This window comes from Pelmatolapia mariae, linkage group LG6 (assembly GCF_036321145.2).
Source record: "Pelmatolapia mariae isolate MD_Pm_ZW linkage group LG6, Pm_UMD_F_2, whole genome shotgun sequence".
Taxonomy (NCBI): Eukaryota; Metazoa; Chordata; class Actinopteri; order Cichliformes; family Cichlidae; genus Pelmatolapia; species Pelmatolapia mariae.
In genome coordinates, this window is record NC_086232.1 from 22409977 (window position 1) to 22432136 (window position 22160).

At 38.7% G+C, this 22160-nt stretch overlaps 2 protein-coding genes across 5 annotated transcripts; both read left to right on the top strand.

Moving 5' to 3' along the window:
• Positions 1 to 1030: 1030 nt before the first annotated feature.
• Positions 1031 to 9744, top strand: bdh2 (3-hydroxybutyrate dehydrogenase, type 2). 2 transcript variants are annotated; one of them, XM_063476227.1, is made up of 10 exons: positions 1031 to 1116; positions 4554 to 4644; positions 5538 to 5616; positions 6723 to 6819; positions 7921 to 8029; positions 8349 to 8409; positions 8583 to 8696; positions 9051 to 9109; positions 9266 to 9358; positions 9512 to 9744. In XM_063476227.1, exons 2-10 carry the CDS (start codon positions 4573 to 4575, stop codon positions 9563 to 9565), a joined length of 738 nt encoding a protein of 245 aa, XP_063332297.1. In that variant the 5' UTR covers positions 1031 to 1116; positions 4554 to 4572; the 3' UTR covers positions 9566 to 9744. The 2 variants fall into 2 exon arrangements, with proteins under 2 accessions (XP_063332297.1, XP_063332298.1); XM_063476228.1 differs by having other exon boundaries at positions 1068 to 1116; positions 4557 to 4644.
• A 215-nt stretch (positions 9745 to 9959) lies between these two features.
• On the top strand, positions 9960 to 22145 carry si:dkey-162b23.4 (sodium/hydrogen exchanger 9B2). 3 transcript variants are annotated; one of them, XM_063476224.1, is made up of 13 exons: positions 9960 to 10052; positions 11379 to 11552; positions 12163 to 12364; positions 12509 to 12679; positions 15202 to 15344; positions 16141 to 16268; positions 17747 to 17922; positions 18434 to 18540; positions 19124 to 19273; positions 19462 to 19570; positions 19948 to 20084; positions 20181 to 20403; positions 20730 to 22145. In XM_063476224.1, exons 2-13 carry the CDS (start codon positions 11430 to 11432, stop codon positions 20789 to 20791), a joined length of 1731 nt encoding a protein of 576 aa, XP_063332294.1. In that variant the 5' UTR covers positions 9960 to 10052; positions 11379 to 11429; the 3' UTR covers positions 20792 to 22145. The 3 variants fall into 3 exon arrangements, with proteins under 3 accessions (XP_063332294.1, XP_063332295.1, XP_063332296.1); XM_063476225.1 differs by lacking the exon at positions 9960 to 10052 and having other exon boundaries at positions 11430 to 11552; positions 20181 to 20364; XM_063476226.1 differs by lacking the exons at positions 9960 to 10052; positions 20730 to 22145 and having other exon boundaries at positions 11430 to 11552; positions 20185 to 20294.
• Positions 22146 to 22160: the final 15 nt, after the last annotated feature.

Sequence of the window (22160 nt, forward strand, 5' to 3'; positions counted from 1 at the left end):
GTTATGCATGGTCTTTGTCACCAGATGGACTTGCCACACTTCTGATGCCTTAATTACTAGAAAAACTGACATGAAAATTTGTGCTTTTAATATGTATGAAAGCTACGTTTTATAAAAAATAATATGAATAAATAGTTGTGAGTGTCTGCATGAGGTTATTTTTTGTTTGGTCACATGTGAAAGTGCCCTCATAACCTTATTATAACGTGAAAACCAACTTCCATTTCAAGCAAATAGAAGATTTATTTGTTTATTTTCTTATTTTACAAGAATAAATGTTTTTTCCCCAAATGTCTCATTTGAATTACGATCTTGACATTCTTAAAATGCCAACAGATTTATCCTACTTTTAAGCTCTTTAACCATTAACAATGAACACTGAAAAGACCTGACAAAGGAGGGGCAAAGGTCATTCTCCTTCCAAAGTCCTTCCAATTACAATTCAAGATGATTTACAAAGACAGCGAAATTTTCCAACTCATAAGGATGTTATATAATAACAACAACAGAGTATAAGGGCTAGATTAAGAAAAAAGACAGTTTAGAGTGATATTTTTTTTATTATTGTTGTTCACTTTGACAATAAACTTGAAATACTATTTTAAGATTAAACTCAAAATATAATTTCACCTTAAGGAGTATGTGAGTCATGTGCATTATGGATTACATACTATTTATTTCTTTTGTTGTGAAATTTCATATTTACTATCAAAATGAATAATTAAAAAATTCTTTCTTATATTGTTTTTTTCTTGGTTCTTACAAATAAAATATTTGTATCAAATGTACATCCTTATACAAAGCTCGACTAAGTAAGCCTACATTAAATATTAGTAGCCCGAAGGACACTCAAAAGAGAGCTAATTTTAACAATTTAAAAAGTTTGTACAAAGCTTAATGTCTTTAATTTTTTAAAGGGTGAAAAAAACCCGTTTGAAAGTAGAAAGCCTTGTTGGTGTGCTCCCTTGCTTTCTAGTCTTCTCAAATTGCACCCAGTCCCTTCGTGTGAACTTCCTGGTCTCGAACCAACAGGAGTTCTAGCTGCGTGTCACGTGTCCAGCCTCGCTGAACTCTGACGTTGAGTGCGTCTCGTCGAAGTCGGAGCTGAGCAGAGGGGTGAGTTTCTAAAATCACTTTACGTTAGCTAACAGTCCAACCTACAGAAAGCATCTGCACATGCTCATGAGTTAAAGTCGTTACTGTGTGTTTGACAGGGTTGGAGCAGCTGATGCAAGTAAAGTTTGTGTAGGTTACACACGTTTGAAAAAATCTGTTATGCAACAATAGGAATCAATGACATTTCTGCAGTTACAGGTTAACATGTTTGAAAAGCGATTACAGTCCAATGCTACTTTGAATTGTTACGTCTTCTGGACTGTATTTAGTTTTTTACCCCCCAAATCTACTTAGAAGACACCTAGCAATACCACTCACCTTTGTATCTTTTCTTAATGTTATCTCAGTTTAAAATCAAATAGAATAGAATAGCTCTTAATTATCATTGTACATGTACAACGGAATTATGGAAATTATGGTTTCTAGTAATACCTGTCTGCACATCCTTAGATACACTGCAAATTCACCATAGTTGTACTGGTGCCACTTTTTCTTCTTTGTCTGAGATGGCCACAGTTACTGAAAATCTGCACTGTTTCTAAGACTAATGAACTGAGAACAGACACAAGCAGTAAGCAGTGAAGCTTAAAATGTCTTTTCTCTTTTGAGTCACATTGTGTTTCATTATCTCATGTGAGGATTTACACGTGACTTAATACTTAATGAGTAACAGCAGACTGATAGGTAAGTTAACGTTTTACAGTTTGCTTTAAGACGATGCAGAAGTGCAAAATGTGGAAATCCTGCACTGAATGGTTGAAATCTTGATTCAAATGCTAAACTGGCCCAATGACAGGACAGTCCACCAGTGCCCAGCAGCCCACATGGTATGGCGTGCCATTTTGTGGTTATTTAAAAGAAAAAAGCTTTTTTTTTTCCTGGAGGTACCAGAGTGGTGTGAAGTGTTTTTGTTCTATAGCTTCACCAAGGCCATGGACATTTGAAATGGTTCACACCTCATTTGCATGTGGCAGTGGTATTAGCTCAGTAATACTCCCAGTATTTTCAGAAATTTTAAACTTCTCCTGGAAAAATTGATAAAACTTAGGAGTCTCCAGAACTGTTAGGCCCCAACATAGACTGTATCAGTGTTTGATATGAGCCCGTTACCACTCGCAAGAGAGGGAGTGCCATGTCTTTATGACTTAAATATAAATGAAGAATTCTTTGGCAAGTGCTAGCTAGGATTGGATCCATCCTTACAGGCACTGTAGGAACTGTTAATTAGCTCTGCAGGGCCTACAGTGCTTAATCCTTGGCCACAAGACTGGTGTGCATCAATTCCCTCTTGTTGGCTTACTTTTCAGGGCCTGCTGCAGAATTTGGCTTCTGCAGGCCTGAATTATAAATCAGGAGGACAAGAGTACATGCCCAGGCTTGGGGATAGTTAGTGGCCTCCATGATTCAGGCACACAACCAGGTCTGGCTGTCAGGTCTAGTTTGTCAGACCAGGACTGCATAGTTGTTCTGGCAGCTTCTATAGACCCTTAAGCCTTGTTTTTGGTAAGGGTTTGGTTGTGTTTTGTATGAACTGCAACATCACAAGAGCCCGTTTACCGGACTCACCGATGTCTGCTTTTGAACAGTGATGTTTTGAGTGATGTTGAGGATTATTGTATATTATTGTTCTCCTTTTGTTAATACAAAAGGAGAAGTCCAAACAGTAAACAAAGCTATTGCAGAGTTTTCCTCAGAACAGTTTAATATTTTCAAGTTGTTACGCTTTGTGTAAAACCTGGGCATCTCTGAGCTCTGAACTGCTTGCAAACTTGCGTATTCAACAATGACCATCTCGTGCACACCAGGTTACAAAAAACAAGGCCTGCATGAAAAGTTGAAACAAAAGTAAAGAGTGGAACATGTACCAAGAGTTGTGACGTCACTTTTGGCGCACGTTGCCATTCTTAAGGGTGACAAAAACGAGTGTAGACCAGGTGTCAGTATACTCATTGAGGGACATGCAGTACTGTGCTCAAGGTTGAGATAGGGTCAGAGAACATTTTCAAACCAGGCCTTCCCGAGTAGGGACGACCTGAACCTGAACTTCTTAGGAGTCACAATTATAGAGAACAAGCAATTCCTTATCTGCTACGAGGTTTCTGTACAGGCCCAAGCTTTGTTCAAGAACCTTTTGGCCTCATGGGTGATCCAAGCCACTTAACTTTGGTTACAGCAACACTGGAGTGCCTCCCCTAAGGCAGGTGGAGGCCCCCTTCCCTAAAGAGATTGCTAGCTCTTATAGAAGGTTGTTCAGAGGCTTTTTGACCTGTTGACCAATGGAATAGAACTGATGGTTATGTGGAGAAACATGGTCACTTAGCTAGGTTGGGCTAATCTGCAAAAATAGGAGAATGGGCCTGTGGACACACATTGATGTGAACTTTGCCTGGTGGTTATACTCTCTCATAAACAGCTTACTCTTAGAGAGTAGGACCCAATGGGGGTCTGTTTAATTGTTCTCTAGATTCAGAGGTAAGTAAGTAAACATGTTCAGTAAGATGAGAGTTATAAAATATAGATAGTTATGCTTTACAACTCAAGTGAATTAAATTTAAATTATATAGAGCAAAATCACAGCAACAGTTGCTTTGTGGTGCTTTATATTGTAACGTAAAAGAGCCCACAATAATCTTTATAAATATATCATCTTCATGTTGGTAAGATTGATGAAATGATAAGAAGAACTTTTGTGCTCTGAACTTTGTATAGACAGATGTGATTACTGTATGTTATTCTATGTCCTTAAGTCCTTGACTGAGAAACTGCCATATTGCATTATTTCTGGGCCGTGTCATGTCATATTTTGGCCTAATGACTAACTTTCACTGCAAGTTCCATGGTACTGATCTTGTCTGATTTGTTGGGTGACATTATTGTAAATAAGGACCAGCACTGTGTGAACTGAATTTAAGCTGGTACCTGAAGCGGAAGACAGACTCACTGATAAAGCACATTTGTTAATAGGGACTTTTTACCACAAGCTACAATCATTTTGAGCCAAGTAATAAAATTTACATTAATATTTATAATGCCTGACTTTGTCACTATTAGTGACTGAATGCTCTAAACCTAACACTACAGAAAGCTTCTAATGAATTCAAGTCCTCTTCGTAAATGGTTTTGTGGGGTCACTTAAGAGTTCTCTCTTAGCTGTAGGTCATCAAATGCTGCAGTTTACCGAAAGACCATTTTGCCAAGAAAGCCTGTCAATGATTGCACAGTTATATAACCAAATTACGAATTGCACCACACTTTTCAGAGATTAGCAGTGAATGTATGTCTTTGCATGTCAGGACTGCTGAAAACCATGAATTAAAGTATAGAAATGTGTACATTTGTGTAAAAAACATGCTTGATATACCTTTTTAAATTAAGACTGAAAGCATTTATCTAAATAAATGTGTTGTTCTACTCCAATCTTTTGTTTTTGTTCACAGCAGCAGTGAAAGGTAAACTATGGGTCGCCTGGATGGGAAAGTGATTGTTCTGTCCGCCGCTGCTCAGGGGATTGGACGTGCTGCAGCAATCGTAAAAACATTTAATATCTTCTTCTTAACATCTCAGTGATTTAGTGGCTTCTAAATCACAGCAGAAAATGTTTATTTAGTAGTTAAATATTGCACTTATTCAGTGCTCTTTACATTTTGATAAGCATTAAATATAAATTAACTAATATAGGATATACTGCTTAGAGTTAAAGATTTTAAGAAGTCCTGTGATGTAATTTTTCTTAATGTGATTTAAAACATGTTTCTTCCAACTCCCTTAAGTATAGGTGACATGCTGTGTGTTTCTAATGTCCTGTAAATGACTGCTGTAATAGTGATTCCTGAGTTAATGGAAGCAAAGGTTCTGGACAGTCCTTTAGGGATATTCTTGCCAAAGAGATAACGACACACTTGAAAATCTCACACACTGGATTGGACCATCGCTACATCTGTTCCCTCCAAGTGATCTTAAAGTGTGCAAAGGTGCCTTGTATTACAGTGAACTGGGTTTTTATTGGAGGAATTCAACCTAAACGTTAAAAGATGCAAATGGTATAAGGGGTCTTTTGAGCAAATCCATTTGCACTTTAAAAACCTGCCTTATTGATGGGAAGTTGAATGGATTTCAGAAGAGTTGTGGAACTGTGGATGGATATTGACAGTCTGCTTTCAGATGCTTGATAATGAGATATTGATTGGTATTGATGATCACTCCAACTACTCCCTGTAGTTGGAGTGCCCCCGTCCATTCGTACGGCAATTTAGATTCTTGCTCAGTTGTGTCTGTGGCTCGGTGTCCTTCTCTTTTCGGTTTTGTGTCATAACCAATCATCATAATTGCAGATTTTTCCTTATATTTTATAGCACAGCATGTAGAACATTGAGGAACCACTTGGAACTGAACACTGATTTTTTTTTTTTTTTAAACTGTAGGCATTTGCTAAGGAGGGAGCTCAGGTCACAGCCACAGACATAAATGGAGAAAAGCTGAAGGAGCTGGATGGTATTCAAGGCAAGTTTCATCTCTGCTGATCTATGGCTGCCATCTTCTGGCTATTTGAGGCATTGCAAAAGGGATGCCAGTTTACTCCTATCCCTTCATTCAAGTTCTTTCACAACTTAATTATTCGATGCAAAGTTTTAAAACTTTGATTACTTTGAAATAGCTTGTACCTAGAGATAGGGTGGGAAGTTCAGTTATTCAAGAGGGGCTTAGATTAAAACTGCTGTTCCTCCACATCGAAAGGAGCCAGTTGAGATGGTTCGGGCATCTGACAAGGATGCCTCCTGGGTGCACCGTGAGGGAGGTTTTCTGGGATTGTCTGACTGAGAGGAGGTTTTAGCCTATAAAGCCTAGGACCTAGGTTCTCTGCTTAGGTTGCTGGCACCCACAACCCGGCACCAGATAAGTGGAAGAAGCTATGCTGCATTCTACTAATTTCTCTCATTCTGGCTAAAGCAGCCAATTAGTATAAATGCATAACACCTGTGCTTTCCCCAGAATGAAGTTGTTTTTTCTCTACAAGAGCCATTTAACTTATCTCTATTAGAGAAATTAAAATTGCACTGTGGTAATTTTAAAAAGAAAAAAACTCCCAGATTATCTCATTTCTTGTGTGCATATCATATATTCGTTTTAAAAGACTTTATAGGGGTTTTAATTGTCTTTTCTTCAAGACTGTGAGAAGAGGACCATATCTCTATTTATTCTGGTCTCTGCAGTAAATGGGTTTGAATAAATAGGAGATGAGCAACATTCTTCTTCTGATATCACGCCTGAGCACTTCACCCTCTTAACTGGCTTTCTGCAGAGCCATTGAGCGGTCAGTAGGAAAAGATGTATGTTGAAGAAGATAGCAGCCAGGAGTGCACAATTGTGTGGCAGCGTGACTGTGTGGCAGTGTGATGGCAGCAAACACAAATTTAAAATGTTTTTTTTTCCTGTTTCGTAAAGCTTTAGGGGGGACCATTGTTTTGCTGTGTAACTGTGAAAATGATTGATAAATGAAGCTGCTATACCTTGAATTATTTCATGCACTAAAATAAAGCCAGCTGTTATGAAGACGAAAGCAGTGCAAGTATAATCTGAACTGTCCTTGTTTTTGTTTTCGCTGTCAGGGATCAGGACCAAAGTGGTGGACGTGACCAAGAAGGACCAAGTAGAAGCCCTGGCCAAGGAACATGACCATGTAGATGTTCTGTTCAACGTTGCTGGGTACTTTTTAAATTAGTTTTTATTTCTCTGATTTACTGAAGAAACAAAAACCTTACATAATTCTTGGAAAAACAAAACAAAATGTATGGTATTTAGAAGTTCCACATCAAGTAACCTTTTTAAAACAAATAAAGCTGTAATTTGCACCATTTTTGGAAGTAAATTCGTGTGAGTTATTGTTGACAACAGATTAAAGTAGAAAACTGAAAAAAATATGTCAAAACCAGAATTCCTAAATCAGCAGTCACTGTGCATTTTACTTGTAGTTTCATATAAACGTTAACTCATTCTTTTTAACTATGAGGAAATCAGGAGAGACAGAGAAGTATGTGAGGGTGGTGCAGGACATGTAAGAGGACAGCGAGACAGCGGTAAGGTGTGCAGTAGGAGTGACAGATGGGTTCAGGGTAAGGGTGGGATTACATTAGGGATCAGCTCTGAGCCCCTTCTTGTTTGCAGTGGTGATGGACAGGATGACAGATGAGGTCAGAGAGGGGATAGTGTGGACTATGATAATTTAAAGACAGAATACATGTGTGTGAATGAGATGGACACAGGTCAAAAGGTGAACATGCAAGAAGCAGAGGTAGTGAAGGTAGACCTGCGTTCAACCATCAAAAGCAATGGACAGTGCACAGCAAGGAGGAAAAAAGACACAGATGATGTTCTCGGATGTAGTGAAGGAGGACATGCAGTGTTGGTGTGACATAGGTGGAAGCTAGGAATAAGATGTGATGTCAGTTGGATGATCTGTTGTGGTGACTGCAAAAGGAGAAAAAAGATAAAATAATTTAAGTTACACATTTTTCTAATTCACTCATCTGTCTCCTGCTTACTACTTAAATACATTTCCAAAGCCTCATAACATACATACATAACCCCCTCTCCCCTTTTCTCAATTTTATTAACAGGTTTCTTCTACATTATCACCTTTGAGTTTTATCTTGAAATGGCAGTAGTTTACCACTCTGGTTTTGATTATAGTTATTAGGTACAGATATTGTCACTTGTATCTCACTGTTTGTCCAAATTGTCATATTAATGCTGTCTAAAGTTATTAGATGAGGTTATTTTTCACTAAATGTCTGCGCTCGTACACAGATTTGTGCATCATGGCACCATCTTGGATTGTGAAGAGGATGACTGGGACTTCACAATGAATGTGAATGTGCGGAGCATGTACCTGATGAGCAAGGCTTTCTTGCCTAAGGTGACTTTTGGCCACTTCACCAAACCCTTAACACCATTTATCCCGTGAATGTAATAGGCGCTACTGATAATAGTGTGACATATGCCTTTAATTTCGTTCTCATCCGTTGTTGGATTAGCTGCATTAACTGTACCGCTGTGAACCCATGACATGATGGGTGGGGACTGCTCAGCTACTAATCCTGCTTTAGCTGCAAACTAACCAAACTGCCAAACTGTACCTTTAGCGCAGATCTCGGCACTTTTCATTACTTCGTTTGTGTAGTTTTAATCTGGATTCAACAAAAACAATTCTGTTAATATGCCATTTGTCATTCTAGATGTTGGCAAAGAAGTCGGGAAACATTATTAACATGGCATCTGTTGCATCAAGCATAAAAGGTAAACGATCTTCCTCAGATCTTTTTTTATTGCAGTTGCTTGTAGAACTATTCCTACTTAAAGGGACACTATGTCTTTGAAGTTTGGCCAGTCTTTGCAATCCTCTTATCTCAGATAACTGCTTTGCCTGCGTACGGCTGTGTGTGAGTGACAGATGTGTTTCCTCAACACAGGCGTTGTTAAGAGGTGTGTCTATAGTACCTCCAAGGCTGCAGTGATTGGGCTCACCAAGTCCATAGCTGCGGATTTCATTGAGCAAGGCATTCGCTGTAACTGTGTTTGTCCTGGTAAGGTTAGAACACAGTGCAACAAATCACCATATCACCATGTGTTTTTAGTCTTCCTCAGTGATACTCAAAGTATACTGTAAACATCCTTGAAATTAAACTAAATTGATGTTTTTTTATAGCTGAAGATTGTTTCATGTTAGGGCACACTGGCTTAAGAGCCAGTCTAAATAGATGCTGTGTATACTTAGGAGTATTTTGAGTATTTATATACATCACATCCAAATCCAACCCAATCATATGTGATACTTATTAATAGAAAAATGTTCATTTAGCCAAAGACCATAATTTCTTAACTTACTCTTGTCTTTTAATAATCATTTCATTAGGCTTGCTCTCTTTCTATTTCTATAGGGACTGTTGATACTCCATCACTGAGGGGTAGGATCCAGGCTCAACCCGACCCAGAACAGGTATTGCAGGCTTTGATGTACATTTTCGCCAAGCTGACAGTAATGCCTGCGTGATTCATGTACTATGTGTTATATGTTATCTTTATTTACACAATGTTAAATAATGATGACTGGATGGTGAAGATAATGAATGATCCAATTATAACTCATTTACAGGCTTATAAAGACTTTATGGCAAGACAGAAAACCGGCAGGATGTGCACAGCCGAAGAGATTGCATACCTGTGCGTATACCTGGCCTCAGATGAGGTGAGTGCTTGCACAGATGTAATTCAGGAGGTATAATAATAGTACGCATAGAGTGCAGGTACCATAGGAATACACATACCTAGAGAAAGCTGTAGATATTTTTGTCAGTAAAGTAATTTACCAGTGGTTTTAAACTGTCTGGGCCCTCCACAGTCAGCCTATGTGACTGGGACAGAGCACATCATCGATGGAGGTTGGAGACTGTGAGGAAACTGGAAGGACTACATCATTACAGAAGTGGAAGCCAAACCTTGAATTCAAATAAAGTTTTCATAAATTGATAATTTTTTTAAATTATTATTATTATAAAATAAGAAAAAATATAAGTAATATTGCATATTTTATGGGAAACATTTCTTGTTTTGCAACTGAAACCTATGCTGCAAATATATTTGTCATCCTAAATTCAAACTATAAATAATGTACAGAAGTGTGTAATCAACTTTAAACCTTTCCTGTATTCCATTACTGTGCATTACTCTGTGCATAATAGTGAAACAAAAGCTATGTGCAAGATGTTAAGTAAACCAGTTTTCCATGTAACCTAAGTTCTCCATGCACCGATGTGGACGCTACATACTTGCTTTGCAGTCACTAATCCTCCTCATTCCTCATGTACCAGCTGGTGCATCTGCTACAGGGCTACGAGAAAAGCTGCCACAGACAGCCCGTGCACTGTGGTAATGTTTATGAGGTGAGCGCTTTTTTTCTTCTATAATTAATAGGTAATTTTTGTCAGAGGCGGTCGCTTGCTAGCTAGCTAGCTGCATAAAAGGTTGGGTGCACTGATAGCTTTTAGTAGGAGGTACACAGGCATGAGCGGCTACTGGACAGTAGGACATCAAATATCGGACAAGAACCAGCTGTCAGGGTGGTGGAGATTAAACTAGCCCCCATACTTGCTGGTCCAGTTGACTGAAAAGTAAATTCCAACTTGATTGTATAAACCTAAGTTAGAAAACCTCGGCCGTCAATTTAACGTTTAAAGAAATTAGGGTCGTTGTTTGACTTTAGCAATAGGACATGAAACCGTATTGTGCACAGCCTAAACGATGTAATCCAGAGATATTTGTGAAACGCTCCCATATTAAACGAAAAAATAGCTATTGGGGGAAGGGGCGGTGGTAGCTGGCGATAGTGCACACCCAGGAGTGGGTCATGTCCGATAATGGAACCACAGCTAGTGAAACCACTTGAATAGTATGGCCAAAGGTTTTTTCTATGCTTTGGCCATACACGTGTTTACAGTGAATGAAACACGGATACACCCCTATATCTCGAAGACTTGCTGGCGATAGTTGACAAACTAGGTTTAGTGATACCAGTGCGAGCGGGTTGTTGCTGTTGACAGTTGCACGTTAACCTACTTGCTTTAGCATCCGCGCTTTGTAACCTACCTACTTGAGCTAACGCTAGCTACTATGCCATATGGTGTAGCTGTAAGCATTGATTAGCGTGGTTTGCTTACAATTGGATTAACAGGACGTCTGTCGCTCGCTAAAAGCAAGTTTCAAAACATTGTAGTAGCGTCTGTTTGGCGTTCCTGTGTATGTGGTACTTATAACAACCAACACACTATATTAATATAATACACTGTGTTATACACAAACGTTGACAACTCACATTTTTATAGTACATACAGTACACAGAACGAGAGACTGGGACTGATGTGGAGGTTAGAGCGGCTCTCCACAACAGTCCCATGTGTCCACCTGTGTATTAGCCTGATAGATCGCTACTTGCACACTTTATAGCTAGTACTATGCAGTATTTGTGAAATGTAATGAAATCCATTTCTTTTAAACACCAAATACTCCTGTATTTAGTCAGTTATGCCCATGTAGGAGATTTAACCATATCATTTCACATTATGTCAATATTTGTACCAGCACCACTGATACTGTTTGTTTTTTCTTACTGATAAAAAACCTATTGTATGAATGGAAACCTGTGGATAGAGGTGGACATGCCAAAAGAAAAGTAAAAGAACAGCCCACTGATGGCTAACCCCACCCCTCAGCTTGATGTCTTGTGATACAAGAGTGGACCAGAAAGACTGTAGTCAACAGCCATGGAGGACACCCAGCAGAAACCTGCAAACCCGGACCTGAGTCCTGCACCCAGTCCAGCGCCTAGTCCAGCTCCCAGCCCACTATTGGACAGAATTCCTTTGCCTGCGCCAAACCATGTGGAGGTTTAGTATTTTACTGCTAATAATTTTTTGCATCTGTTGTTGTGTTTAATGGTTCTGTGTTGTATATATTGTTCATCAAAATTAATTCCGTTGCCTTGTTGATGATTTTTTTTTCTTTTAATTTTTCCTCTGAGAAAGAATTGTAAACCAGTTCAAGGAATTCTCTCAACTTTGAGCCAACATAACCCCTTAAGCAACTCTGTGAAATTGTTATCAGTTTATAGGGCATATCAAAACTCGTTCATTTCGCAAGTGTATAGCAGTCTGTAAACTTAGGATATGGCATACCTCTGTAAAACTGCTGGTATCCTTCTGACTGAAGATATGCAAGATAAGACATAGTAAATATAATCCAGAAACACGTACCACTGTTTAGATAGTTATGTTAATGCTGCATTTATGCTTATGTTATTATACTATATGTTATGACGAGTTGTGGAGTTGAGCAGTAAATTCGAATTTGCACACTAATCTGCACATTTCATATTTATTTGTCATCTGTTATGCGCTGCCTTTAGAAATATGCTAGGTCATCTAGCAGAACAGTTTGTCCACCCTGCAATGTGAACACTGACCTGCTCTACTCCATGTCATGATCCTTCTTTTAAAGCACCTAAATGTGAACCAGATCCAGGTGGTGGTACGTCGCTGCTCAAGTCCAAATGTAACAGAGGAGACCACTTATTTTATTCCTCGTAACCCCGTAGTGGACGCCGGTACCAACACAGATCCACCAGTGGTCTGTTGTCCTTTGCTGCGAAGATTTTGCCCCTGTCCGCCAAGAGGTTTTCTCGCCTCCCTTATTACCAAAGGTAAAAAAGGAGGCTGATTTGTCCTCCCAAGCACATTTGTTGTATGTTTCCATCCAAGAATGTGAAAAAACTGCAGATCATGAGTATACAGTAGTTATTGAACTACCTGAGAAATGCAGCCCCATAATTCCCTGTTCTTTCTAGTTCTTTTGGCAGTTGTGCTCTTTGGAGTGGTTTGGTCAATCACAGAGGACGAATGTCTCCCAGGAGGAAACCTCTTTGGCATTACAATACTCTTCATCTGTGCAGTTGTTGGTGGAAAATTGGTGTCTCTCATTCGTCTGCCCAAACTTCCACCTTTCCCACCACTCCTTGGTAAGACAGAAAATCTGGTGCTTTGACTTTTTATGGTGACACTGGTATGTTAATCTAAGTATTTAGTCCATATATATCTACACAGATTTATCCATCAGAGTGATATATAGTTCTAACTGATATTAGCCATGTTAACTGACATTGGCATTGCTCCATAGTGTAGTGGTGTACAGATTTGCCCAAGAAGCAAAAGATCACGACTTTGAAAACTAGAATCAAACACAAATCCCATTGGGATAAAAGCTTTTTATCACACTGTTTTTTTGTTTCTCTCAAACAATAGGGGATAACAAAAAAGAAAGTGAAACCTCAACCCCAGCCATGTGCGCTGGTCCTGGTTTCTTCCTGTTAAAAGGGGGTTTTTCTCTTCCCACGGTTTCCAAATGCTTGCTCATAGGCGGTTATCGTTGTTGAGGTTTTTGTCTTGTTGGGGTCTTTACCTTAGAATATAAGGACTGTTGTTGTTATTTGACTGTATATAAATAAAATAAAATTGAACTGAAAAAAAGATTGTCATTTTAAACATTGGTGCATGCCTAGTTGTTAGATTTGTGATTGTTAAACTTGCATATTTGTAAAGCACATACAGTTTTAATGTTTGGGTTCAGTTATTGATAATGATAGGAGCACTGTGTCATTTATGACATAAAAGTGCGTACATGCCATGAGCATTTGCTAACAGGCTGCCTTAATGGATTCGTGATACCTACAAATGGGTATTAACCTTGTTATTTGTCTTTTTTGTGCATGATAGACATCAGTATTTGTTAAACTGTTCGCAGTTATGTCAGCATGCAGGTAAAGTTTCTAAAAAACGCATTTCCAAGGACAGTCATACATGATTATGCAATGCACGGTGGAAGTATGGCTGTTCCTGGAATAACTTAATGTTCTTATCTCACATGGTGCTCATCCTCAATCTGGGCAACTCATCCTGCAGCTCACTGAACTATACAAAAAGAGGTTTGCTTCACTCTCTGAACTGAGCTCTTGCTGGGGAGTAAAACCTAGTAGTGCTGCAGTGCTGTCTGTATATTTTTATCTAGAAGCTTTTTGAAAAAAAGTCCTGTGTTAAAGTGTTAAAGCTTTGTCGTTGTTTGTATGTTGGCAACAGTGAGGTCAACTGATGAGTGATGATCCCTGCTGTGGGTGAGAGGGAAGTCAGGTGACAGTATATATTTCTGCGTGTTTAGAAAAAAAAAAAAAACAATACCAAAAAACCTGAATCCTTAAATTGAAAACTGAATTCTTCTTATTATATGTATCTATTCAACTAAATGTTCTACATCAGGGGTGGGGAACTCCAGGCCTCAAGGGCTGGTGTCCCACAGGTTTTAGATGTGTCCTTCATCCAACACAGCTGATTTATATGGCTAAATTATCTCCTCAGCATGTCTTGAAGTTCTCCAGAGGCCTGGTAATGAACTAGTCATTGATTTAGGAGTGTTGACCCAGGGTGAGATCTAAAACCTGCAGGACACCGGTCCTTGAGGCCAGGAGTTCCCCACCCCTGTTCTACATCATCTAGGACTAAGGTTGAATTTCTTTGAGAAACTTTTAATTTGCATGAGCTTGTCAAGTTACTGTAAGTTTATCCATGTGAAAAGTTAAAAATCATGTTATCTGTTGATGTTCTGGATTTTTTTGTGTTTTGAATCTCTTTGTTGTATTTTTACACAGCAAAGATTATTGTGGCACCTTTGGCTTGAAAAGATATGCCAACTGTGCTGCTAGTTTTCAGGGGGTGAAAAAGTGCTGATCATCAGAAGTGTTATTTGCACTGTGCATTGTCATGATGTGATGTGACTCTCTCATTTGATCAATTTCCTTGATAAACATCAAGGAAACTGTAACCACTCCTTGTTTAGTTGATAACATTATAGGGAGGGGTAGAAGTTTGCATCTCTAAACATCTCGTTCATGTTTTTTCATTTTCATTTTCAGTAAGTCTTCAAAAAGGAGCTTTGCTTAACAGTTAGGTGTTAATTTCTGAGGTTTCTGGTTTGTCTAGTCTTTCAATAAACCACTAACTAGAATGCTGTTATAAAATTTAGAGGATGGTGCTTAGCTTCCATGGTAGAATATTTGTCTGGCAACCCATTAGAATATGTGCATCATATGTTTTTTTTCCACTTATTATAGCATAAGACTTTCTCTGTAGATCCGAAATCTAACCTTTGTACTGCTTTTTTAGATAGCGTCATTGTTATCTATGTTGTATTGGTTCATAAAGAAAATGTAATTAATTAATACTAATGTTTTATTATTTGACTCGAACAATTATCCGAGTCAAGAAGTTTTAGAAGAGGTTGTGGATTGTTGAAACCTCTGGTGTTAGGGTTTCAACATTCACAGTTTGCAGAGTATCTGATTCTAACACCCTGTGTTCAAAAAGCAACCGGTGAGCTTGTGTTTTTTTTTCTCTGTAGCAACATGAAAGAAAGCTTCAAAGAATAAACAAAACTTCATGGTAATAAGGATCAGCTTTCCTCTTTCTCACCCTCACTTGTGCTTTGCTTCAGGTATGCTGCTCATGGGCTTCCTGCTGAGGAACATTCCAGTTGTTACAGATGGGGTGTACATTGACTTCAAATGGTCTGCATCTCTCAGGAACATTGCTCTGGCTGTCATTCTGGCCAGAGCTGGTCTAGGGTTGGATCCCACGGTATGCTAGATACTATACAAGCTTAACATTGGCATTGAGAGGTAGAAATACAGTAATTATATGTTAATCTCATCTCTTTTCCCATGCCGTTGGTGCAAATAGTATTCTCACTGATAGCTATGTCATTGGTTGAAGTGGTTAAATGGTAAATGGCCTGTATTTGTATAGCGCTTTACTAGTCCCTAAGGACCCCAAAGCGCTTTACACATCCAGTCAACCACCCATTCACACACACATTCACACACTGGTGATGGCAAGCTACATTGTAGCCACAGCTGCCCTGGGGCGCACTGACAGAGGCGAGGCTGGTTAAAGTAGTTAAAAGAAGAGTTAATTAAACCTCCTAAGACCCAAACTCTTTCATGGCATGCATTTTTAATTTCTCTTTGCCATTTGGGCTGTTTGGGACCTGATGAACGTAAAAACAAAGAATAACAAGATTTTTTTATTTATTTATTTATTTTTTACCTAATTTTTGTTTCTGAGAAAAATGAGATCCACATATGAGGACATTTGCTTTAAATTTCGATAAAACGGTGGTAGTATAATGTCCTCGTAAGTGGATATCAGGCCCTTGTACAGCAAAATTTAGTATTTTGGTCTAGAGAACCCAAAATGTGATGTCCACATATGTGGATGCCAGGTCCTAGGAGGTTAAGAAATGACAGGAAGAATCTGTTCATGTTTTAGTCAGTTATTTACCTCATCATTCAGTACTACTAAATATGCTTGTTAAAGCTTTTTGTAGTGATGTGCAGAACCTAATAACTTGTTTGATGTGTGTGTCTGTTACCAGGCTCTAAAGAAACTAAAAGCTGTGTGTATACGTGTGGCAGCTGGGCCGTGCTCGATAGAGGCTTGCACCATAGCTGTGATCTCTCACTTCCTCATGGGCTTGCCCTGGGTGTGGGGCTTCATCCTTGGGTAAATACAACACTACTCTCACTTGCTCTGTACCCAGCTCTTATTTTTCAACTTCATAACCAAAATCACCATTGATTGATGTCTATGGCAAATCTATACACATACTTTAAAATTACTGTTTCATTCGTGATCCCCAGGTGTGTCACAAACACAAAATTTGTATTTGGTCACTCGCTGGGTGAAATCGGTCGCAAAGAAGGTGCTGCCCCAGAAATTGCTGTGATCGCTAGCAGATTGACATGGCTACCTGTAACTGGCATTAAAGATGTTGACATTGCTGCAAACTACTTGCCAAGTGGTAGTGAAACATGAAAAAGCCTTAAACAAACCAGAAAGGGAGGATGATTGTCCATTGCTACTGAGACCAACACATTTCAAAAGGCACAACTTTTAAATCTTCTTGGTCAGGGAATAGACATTTTAATTCCAGCGACTGGTAGCTGCTAGGAAGTCCTTGATTGGTCTCAAGGCCTGTGTGACTAGGGCCCAATGCAACCAGACTTTGTCCTGTTTTTGTCTGGATTTTAGCTGCAACTTAACTTTGTGTTATATTCATATTTGGATTATGTGACCACTTAGCTCTCTGGGTCCATGAGACATTAGAGAGCTGAGTGAAGGTCAAATCTTACTTTGTGATAAATTAAACCTAACACTGCAAAAAAAAAAAACCCAAAACAAACAAACCACTGCAGTTATAAGGAACATGTTTACATGAAGAACAGCACAAAACTCAGTTCATTGAAATTTAAATAAGATGCATATCTGCTTCGTCAGCATTGAGGGTATTAAGTAGATCTCTTAAAAAATGTGTGGAGCATAGGTATTTGTAAAAAAACAAGAAGCTCTGGTTTTACATCTGGATAGCTTGTTCTTCTTGTGTTGCATGTTGTGGTTAATGGATGACTTAGTAGAAAGAATGCCCTGTTAGCTGTTCATAACCACAGAAATCTTTTTCTACTAATTCCACTTTACATTAGTCTGCTCAAACCTTTCCTTTTGCTTCTACCCAAATGGTAAAACGTCATAATAAACATTGTTAAATGGTAAATGTATAGCTAAATAAATGTTAGGCAATATGTTTCTCAATTGAACAGTAACACAATTACTATAAAAGTAAAGTAATGTCTGATTATCATGATCAAATATTATATTATATAACATGTTTAGTATCATCGTGTGGTTTAAATGCATTTTATGAGCATTGATACAAGAACAGAATATGTTTCTTAAAATAATTAATTATTACACAAACTAATGACATACAGGCAAGTTTTAAATTGTTAATGATTAGCAGACAAAAAACAATCTATTATAATGTCTTCTTCTTCACAATACAATAACTATTTGTTTGCTTAAAAACTAATTTACCATTTATTAACTATGGTATAATAAATTCTTACCAAATGTTTGTAAAGCTTGCCCAGGAGTTTTTCATTTATCATTGAATGAATGAACCCTCTATCTTCTCCACGTTGCAGCTTCGTGCTAGGAGCTGTGTCTCCAGCAGTGGTGGTTCCCTCCATGCTCCTGCTGCAGAAGGACGGTTACGGTGTAGAGAAGGGCATCCCCACCCTGCTGATGGCTGCAGGCAGCTTTGATGACATTCTTGCGATCACAGGGTTCACAACATGCTTGGGCATGGCCTTTGCCACAGGTAATCTCTGCTCTGTGTGTTTACATGTGTGGAGCCGTGAGAGGAAAACAAGAATTGATGGATTTATTGCTTTGTTTTGCTTTTGACACACAACAGCACCTTATCTCCCGAAGAGAAACGCATAGAAGAAAATAACTTTTTGCTGTAGTTTGTAAAGATGTCACCAGAGGGTGTGAGCGTGCTGATTACTCTTAATACAGAGTTTCTGGCACCAGTTCATTATATATGGCAGAATCTGAATTTTTTACAGGGTTACCTTTGTATTGCTGCAACACTCTTTCTATTGTAGTGTAATTCAACAGCACTCAAACTGTAGATGCCAAAATGTCCAACATGTTAAGCCTTCCTTACACTAAATAAAGTGTAAGAAAGTGTAAAATATATACTTTGAGTGTTTGCTGGCTTCTGTATTAAGCTGCATTAGTTAGAGAGACTTGTTTCTGAACTGGCAAATTAAAATATTTTAGAAATTCACAATTTCACAAATGTTTGTTTCGATTGATTCTTCTAGGTTCAACTTGGTACAACCTCCTCAGGGGGGTGCTGGAGGTGGCAGGAGGGATGGTTGCTGGGATTCTTCTTGGTTTTCTCATCCAGTACTTCCCTAGTGTTGACCAGGTACACAAGTCAAGATGACAAGAGCCTGTTTTACTGTTGTCTCATCACTAACTGACACCATAGCCTATGAGCACATCAGTAAAGTAACAGCCAGGAAAAGCTTGTATAGATAAAAAAGTATAACCCTTTTTCCATAAAAAAGTTTGGGGTAGTGTGTAAATAGGAAACATAATAAGAATAAAACTGCAGATTTTAACCCTGTTAACTGAAAAAGTGAACTGAAAAAGTATCAGATGTGAAGGGTTTTATTTTTAATGTGCTCATTTTGCCCTTTTTACATCAGAATGTGCCACATGTTTTTACTGGGAACAGATTTGGACTAAACAGGCCAGTTTAGCCCAAGGACTCTTACTGTCATCTCAATGGCAGCATGTGTTGTTTAAAAACCTCGATACTATGTAGCTTTAGATTACATATTGGATTTATTTCTTCATCAAAAGTGAAAGTGCTGTGAACCAACACGTCCTAGCTTCTTTGCAAATGATTTCTTATAGACCTTAGAGCTATTATTTGTTAAATAATGCATATTGTAATCCTTTTCGCTATCTAGAAACCTACTGTTAATGTTAACTATTTCTTCTAGAAACACTTGGTGATGAAGCGTTCCTTCTTGGTGCTGGGTCTGTCTGTTTTTGCTGTGTTTGGCAGCGGTGTGGCAGGCTTTCCTGGCTCCGGAGGCCTGTGCACCTTGGTGCTGGCATTCCTGGCTGGCCTCGGCTGGGGGACAGAAAAGGTAAAAATAATGCATCTAATAACTACAGTACATCAGTACGTCTGTTTGCAGTTTTCTGACTTTGGAGGTGAATTTGAACGAGGCTAACTGTCCAAAACCTTAGACTTAATTTCTCTTAAACTACTTGGTTGTTATATATTTGTAATTAAATGTGAACAGTGAACATGTCCTGCATTCTTTGTCCTTAGGCACGTGTGGAAGAAGTGATAGGGTGGGCATGGGATGTGTTTCAGCCTCTTCTCTTTGGACTGATAGGAGCTGAGATTCGAGTCTCTGAGTTGGAGGGACACACAGTTGGTGAGATAAACAGACACACACACAAACAGCCTTCAAAATAACCCACAGCGAGATGGCTGTTATCACTGTGAAAAATTCAAATATTACTCTATGTATGAAAATGTATTTGCATAACCCAAAAAAAGAGGCAATGTGAGAGATGTGATGCTTCTTCCTGTCCTGTAAATACTAATCCCTCTGTCTTTCTTAGCACTTTACAGCTATAGCAGTTTACTAAATAACTTATGACATGTTTGTTTTGCATGAGTCAGTGCAGCTGAAATGACACTGCAAATAATTTTCTTGCAGTTATTTTTGGGGGGGGGGGGGGGGGGATTTATATGGTGTACATATAATATTGTTGTCCTTGTATGACTTTTGTCTCTACATGTCTCTAGGTCTGGGTATAGCCTCTCTCCTCATTGGTCTGCTGGTTAGAGTGGGGTTCACCTTCGTCTGTGTGTTGTTTGCGGGCTTTAGCATGAAGGAAAAAGTGTTCATAGCCCTAGCATGGATGCCTAAAGCAACAGTGCAGGTATGTCTCCTTAGCTAACCTTTGAATGAAAAGCATATGCATTAAATGTCTTTGAAGTCTGTGGGGTTGTGCCACATCTTGGCTTGTCTCTGTCAGGCAGCTATAGGATCCACAGCTTTGGACATGGCGAGGACAAAGGATGACAAGCAGCTGCAGAAATACGGCATGGATGTGTTGACTGTGGCTGTGCTCGCCATCCTTCTCACAGCCCCTGTAGGTGCACTTATCATAGGGCTGTGTGGACCTCGCCTGCTGCAAAAGCCAGAGAACCCAGTCAGCGGTGAGCGAGTCAAACCCAGTTTATCAGCTTTCTTCTTAGGTATGTAAAGTCTTTCTTTTGAAAATTCAAGCTCGGCTCAGCAACCTTTGCTAACCTAACTTTATAGGTGTGTTTGAGTAGTGAGTATCCTTTCCTTTCCTAATATTTTTCCTGCTACACCCTTATGACATAAAGATTTGCATAGCTTGGGCCACTGTGTCATTCAGCAGCTTCACGATTTTTTACAGGCACACAACAGTGATATTGTGTTCATGTAAATACATTTATTCACAGTGCAAAAAGGGCAGCTAGTTTCATTTTTTAAATCTTTCATTTTCTCAGTCTTATTATTTTTTTCCTCCCTGTCTCTTCTTCCTCTTTCTTAGGCACTGCAGCAGGAGATCAAGATGACAATGAAACTCCCGTCACCTATGAAAGTACACTCTGATGTCAAGTGAGAGAGGAGAATTAAAGAAACTCCTCACACCTCAGATATTTGAACTTCTCTTTGGCCACCGAGTGGCCCTCGCTGCGTCTCTGTTGTTCAGCTCTCTGTGTTCGCAGTCCTGCAGGAACACGTGAATCATTTTGTATTTATAGCATCTGGTGATTTCCAGGCCTAACACTGCAAACAAATGACCCACATTGCACTGTCTGGAAAAAAAATCATATTGTTTTCAAGGTATAGAAATGGTTTATACTTTTAAAAGGATCTTGTCATATTCACTAAATCCAGAATTTTTCCACTGTTCTTGATTGGATTGCCAGTAAGAAAGCACTTTACTTTGACTTGAAAGGTCAAAGTAAAGCAGCTTTCTTCGTGGGGGACAGAGAACGTTTTGGGATGTTGTTGATAAGCAATTTTTATTGCTATGAGTAGACTACACTGTAAAACCACATGTAAGTTTTAGGCATCCTACATCTTCATGCTGTGCTTGTTTACTTTGATTTGTGTGTGCATATTAGCCCTCTGTCAGTATGGTGAGATCAGTTGCGTAGTTTGCAAAGAGTCAGGGAAGGATTTGTGTAATTGCTAATATTTTAGTTTAAGCACGATGCTGCTAAATGTCAGCCAGTGTGATCATGTCCATATTTGCAAAACTGTATGAATCCAACATTTTATAATTGAAGAAGAAATATAGATTTTTCAGTATTATTAGTTTTTTTTGTAATTGCAGAATGTATCTGGTGTAACATGAAATGTCTGTTTTAATTTATATGACCTCACTTAAAAGATTTCGTAATAGCAGCTATTTATGATGAATTTTTTTCCAGAATTGTTTTCATTTTACCCAAATACTATGTAAAAATAAATTTATTGCCCATCTTTAACATTGCTGCAGTAAAAGCTTAAATTATTCAAAAGTGTTGTGTGAGCAGTTTCCTTTCTGGTCACACTACCGGTGCGCTTCTAGTGAGGGTCTGTGGGTAAGGCCATCAGTGTGGGCCTGGAAGAAATGCCTCTATTGGATTGTCTACTAATTTTACAGCAGTCTTTCATGATATGAGAAGATCAATGGTGATCCAACAACATTTATGCTTCCAATAGGCCAAAATTATCAGTTGTCTAGTGAATCTTCCACATCATTTTTTAAAGATTTTTATGGCACACAAATGACTATGGTAACTTCAACCTTCTAGTGCCAATAAAAAGACTTGTTCTGAATACTAACAGGTCAATGTTTATTGGATTGGCATGAAGTCTACCTCTGAAAAGTCACACACTCTTGTATTGTAGCTCCCTTCCCTTACCACCACTGCCTGAAAAACTGACTTAAGAAAAAAAAATAAAAATATTAAAATGATAAACATAACCA

What these genes read in the sequence shown, in the direction of transcription:
- bdh2 (XM_063476227.1), top strand. Translation starts at nt 4,573, where the DNA reads ATGGGTCGCCTGGATGGGAAAGTGATTGTTCTGTCCGCCGCTGCTCAG. An exon ending in GTTCTGTTCAACGTTGCTGG is followed by an intron (nt 6,820 to 7,920) that starts GTACTTTTTAAA and finishes GCTCGTACACAG; the next exon opens with ATTTGTGCATCATGGCACCA. An exon ending in GCAAGGCTTTCTTGCCTAAG is followed by an intron (nt 8,030 to 8,348) that starts GTGACTTTTGGC and finishes TTGTCATTCTAG; the next exon opens with ATGTTGGCAAAGAAGTCGGG.
- si:dkey-162b23.4 (XM_063476224.1), top strand. Translation starts at nt 11,430, where the DNA reads ATGGAGGACACCCAGCAGAAACCTGCAAACCCGGACCTGAGTCCTGCA. An exon ending in GTTGGAGGGACACACAGTTG is followed by an intron (nt 19,571 to 19,947) that starts GTGAGATAAACA and finishes ACATGTCTCTAG; the next exon opens with GTCTGGGTATAGCCTCTCTC. An exon ending in TGCCTAAAGCAACAGTGCAG is followed by an intron (nt 20,085 to 20,180) that starts GTATGTCTCCTT and finishes TGTCTCTGTCAG; the next exon opens with GCAGCTATAGGATCCACAGC.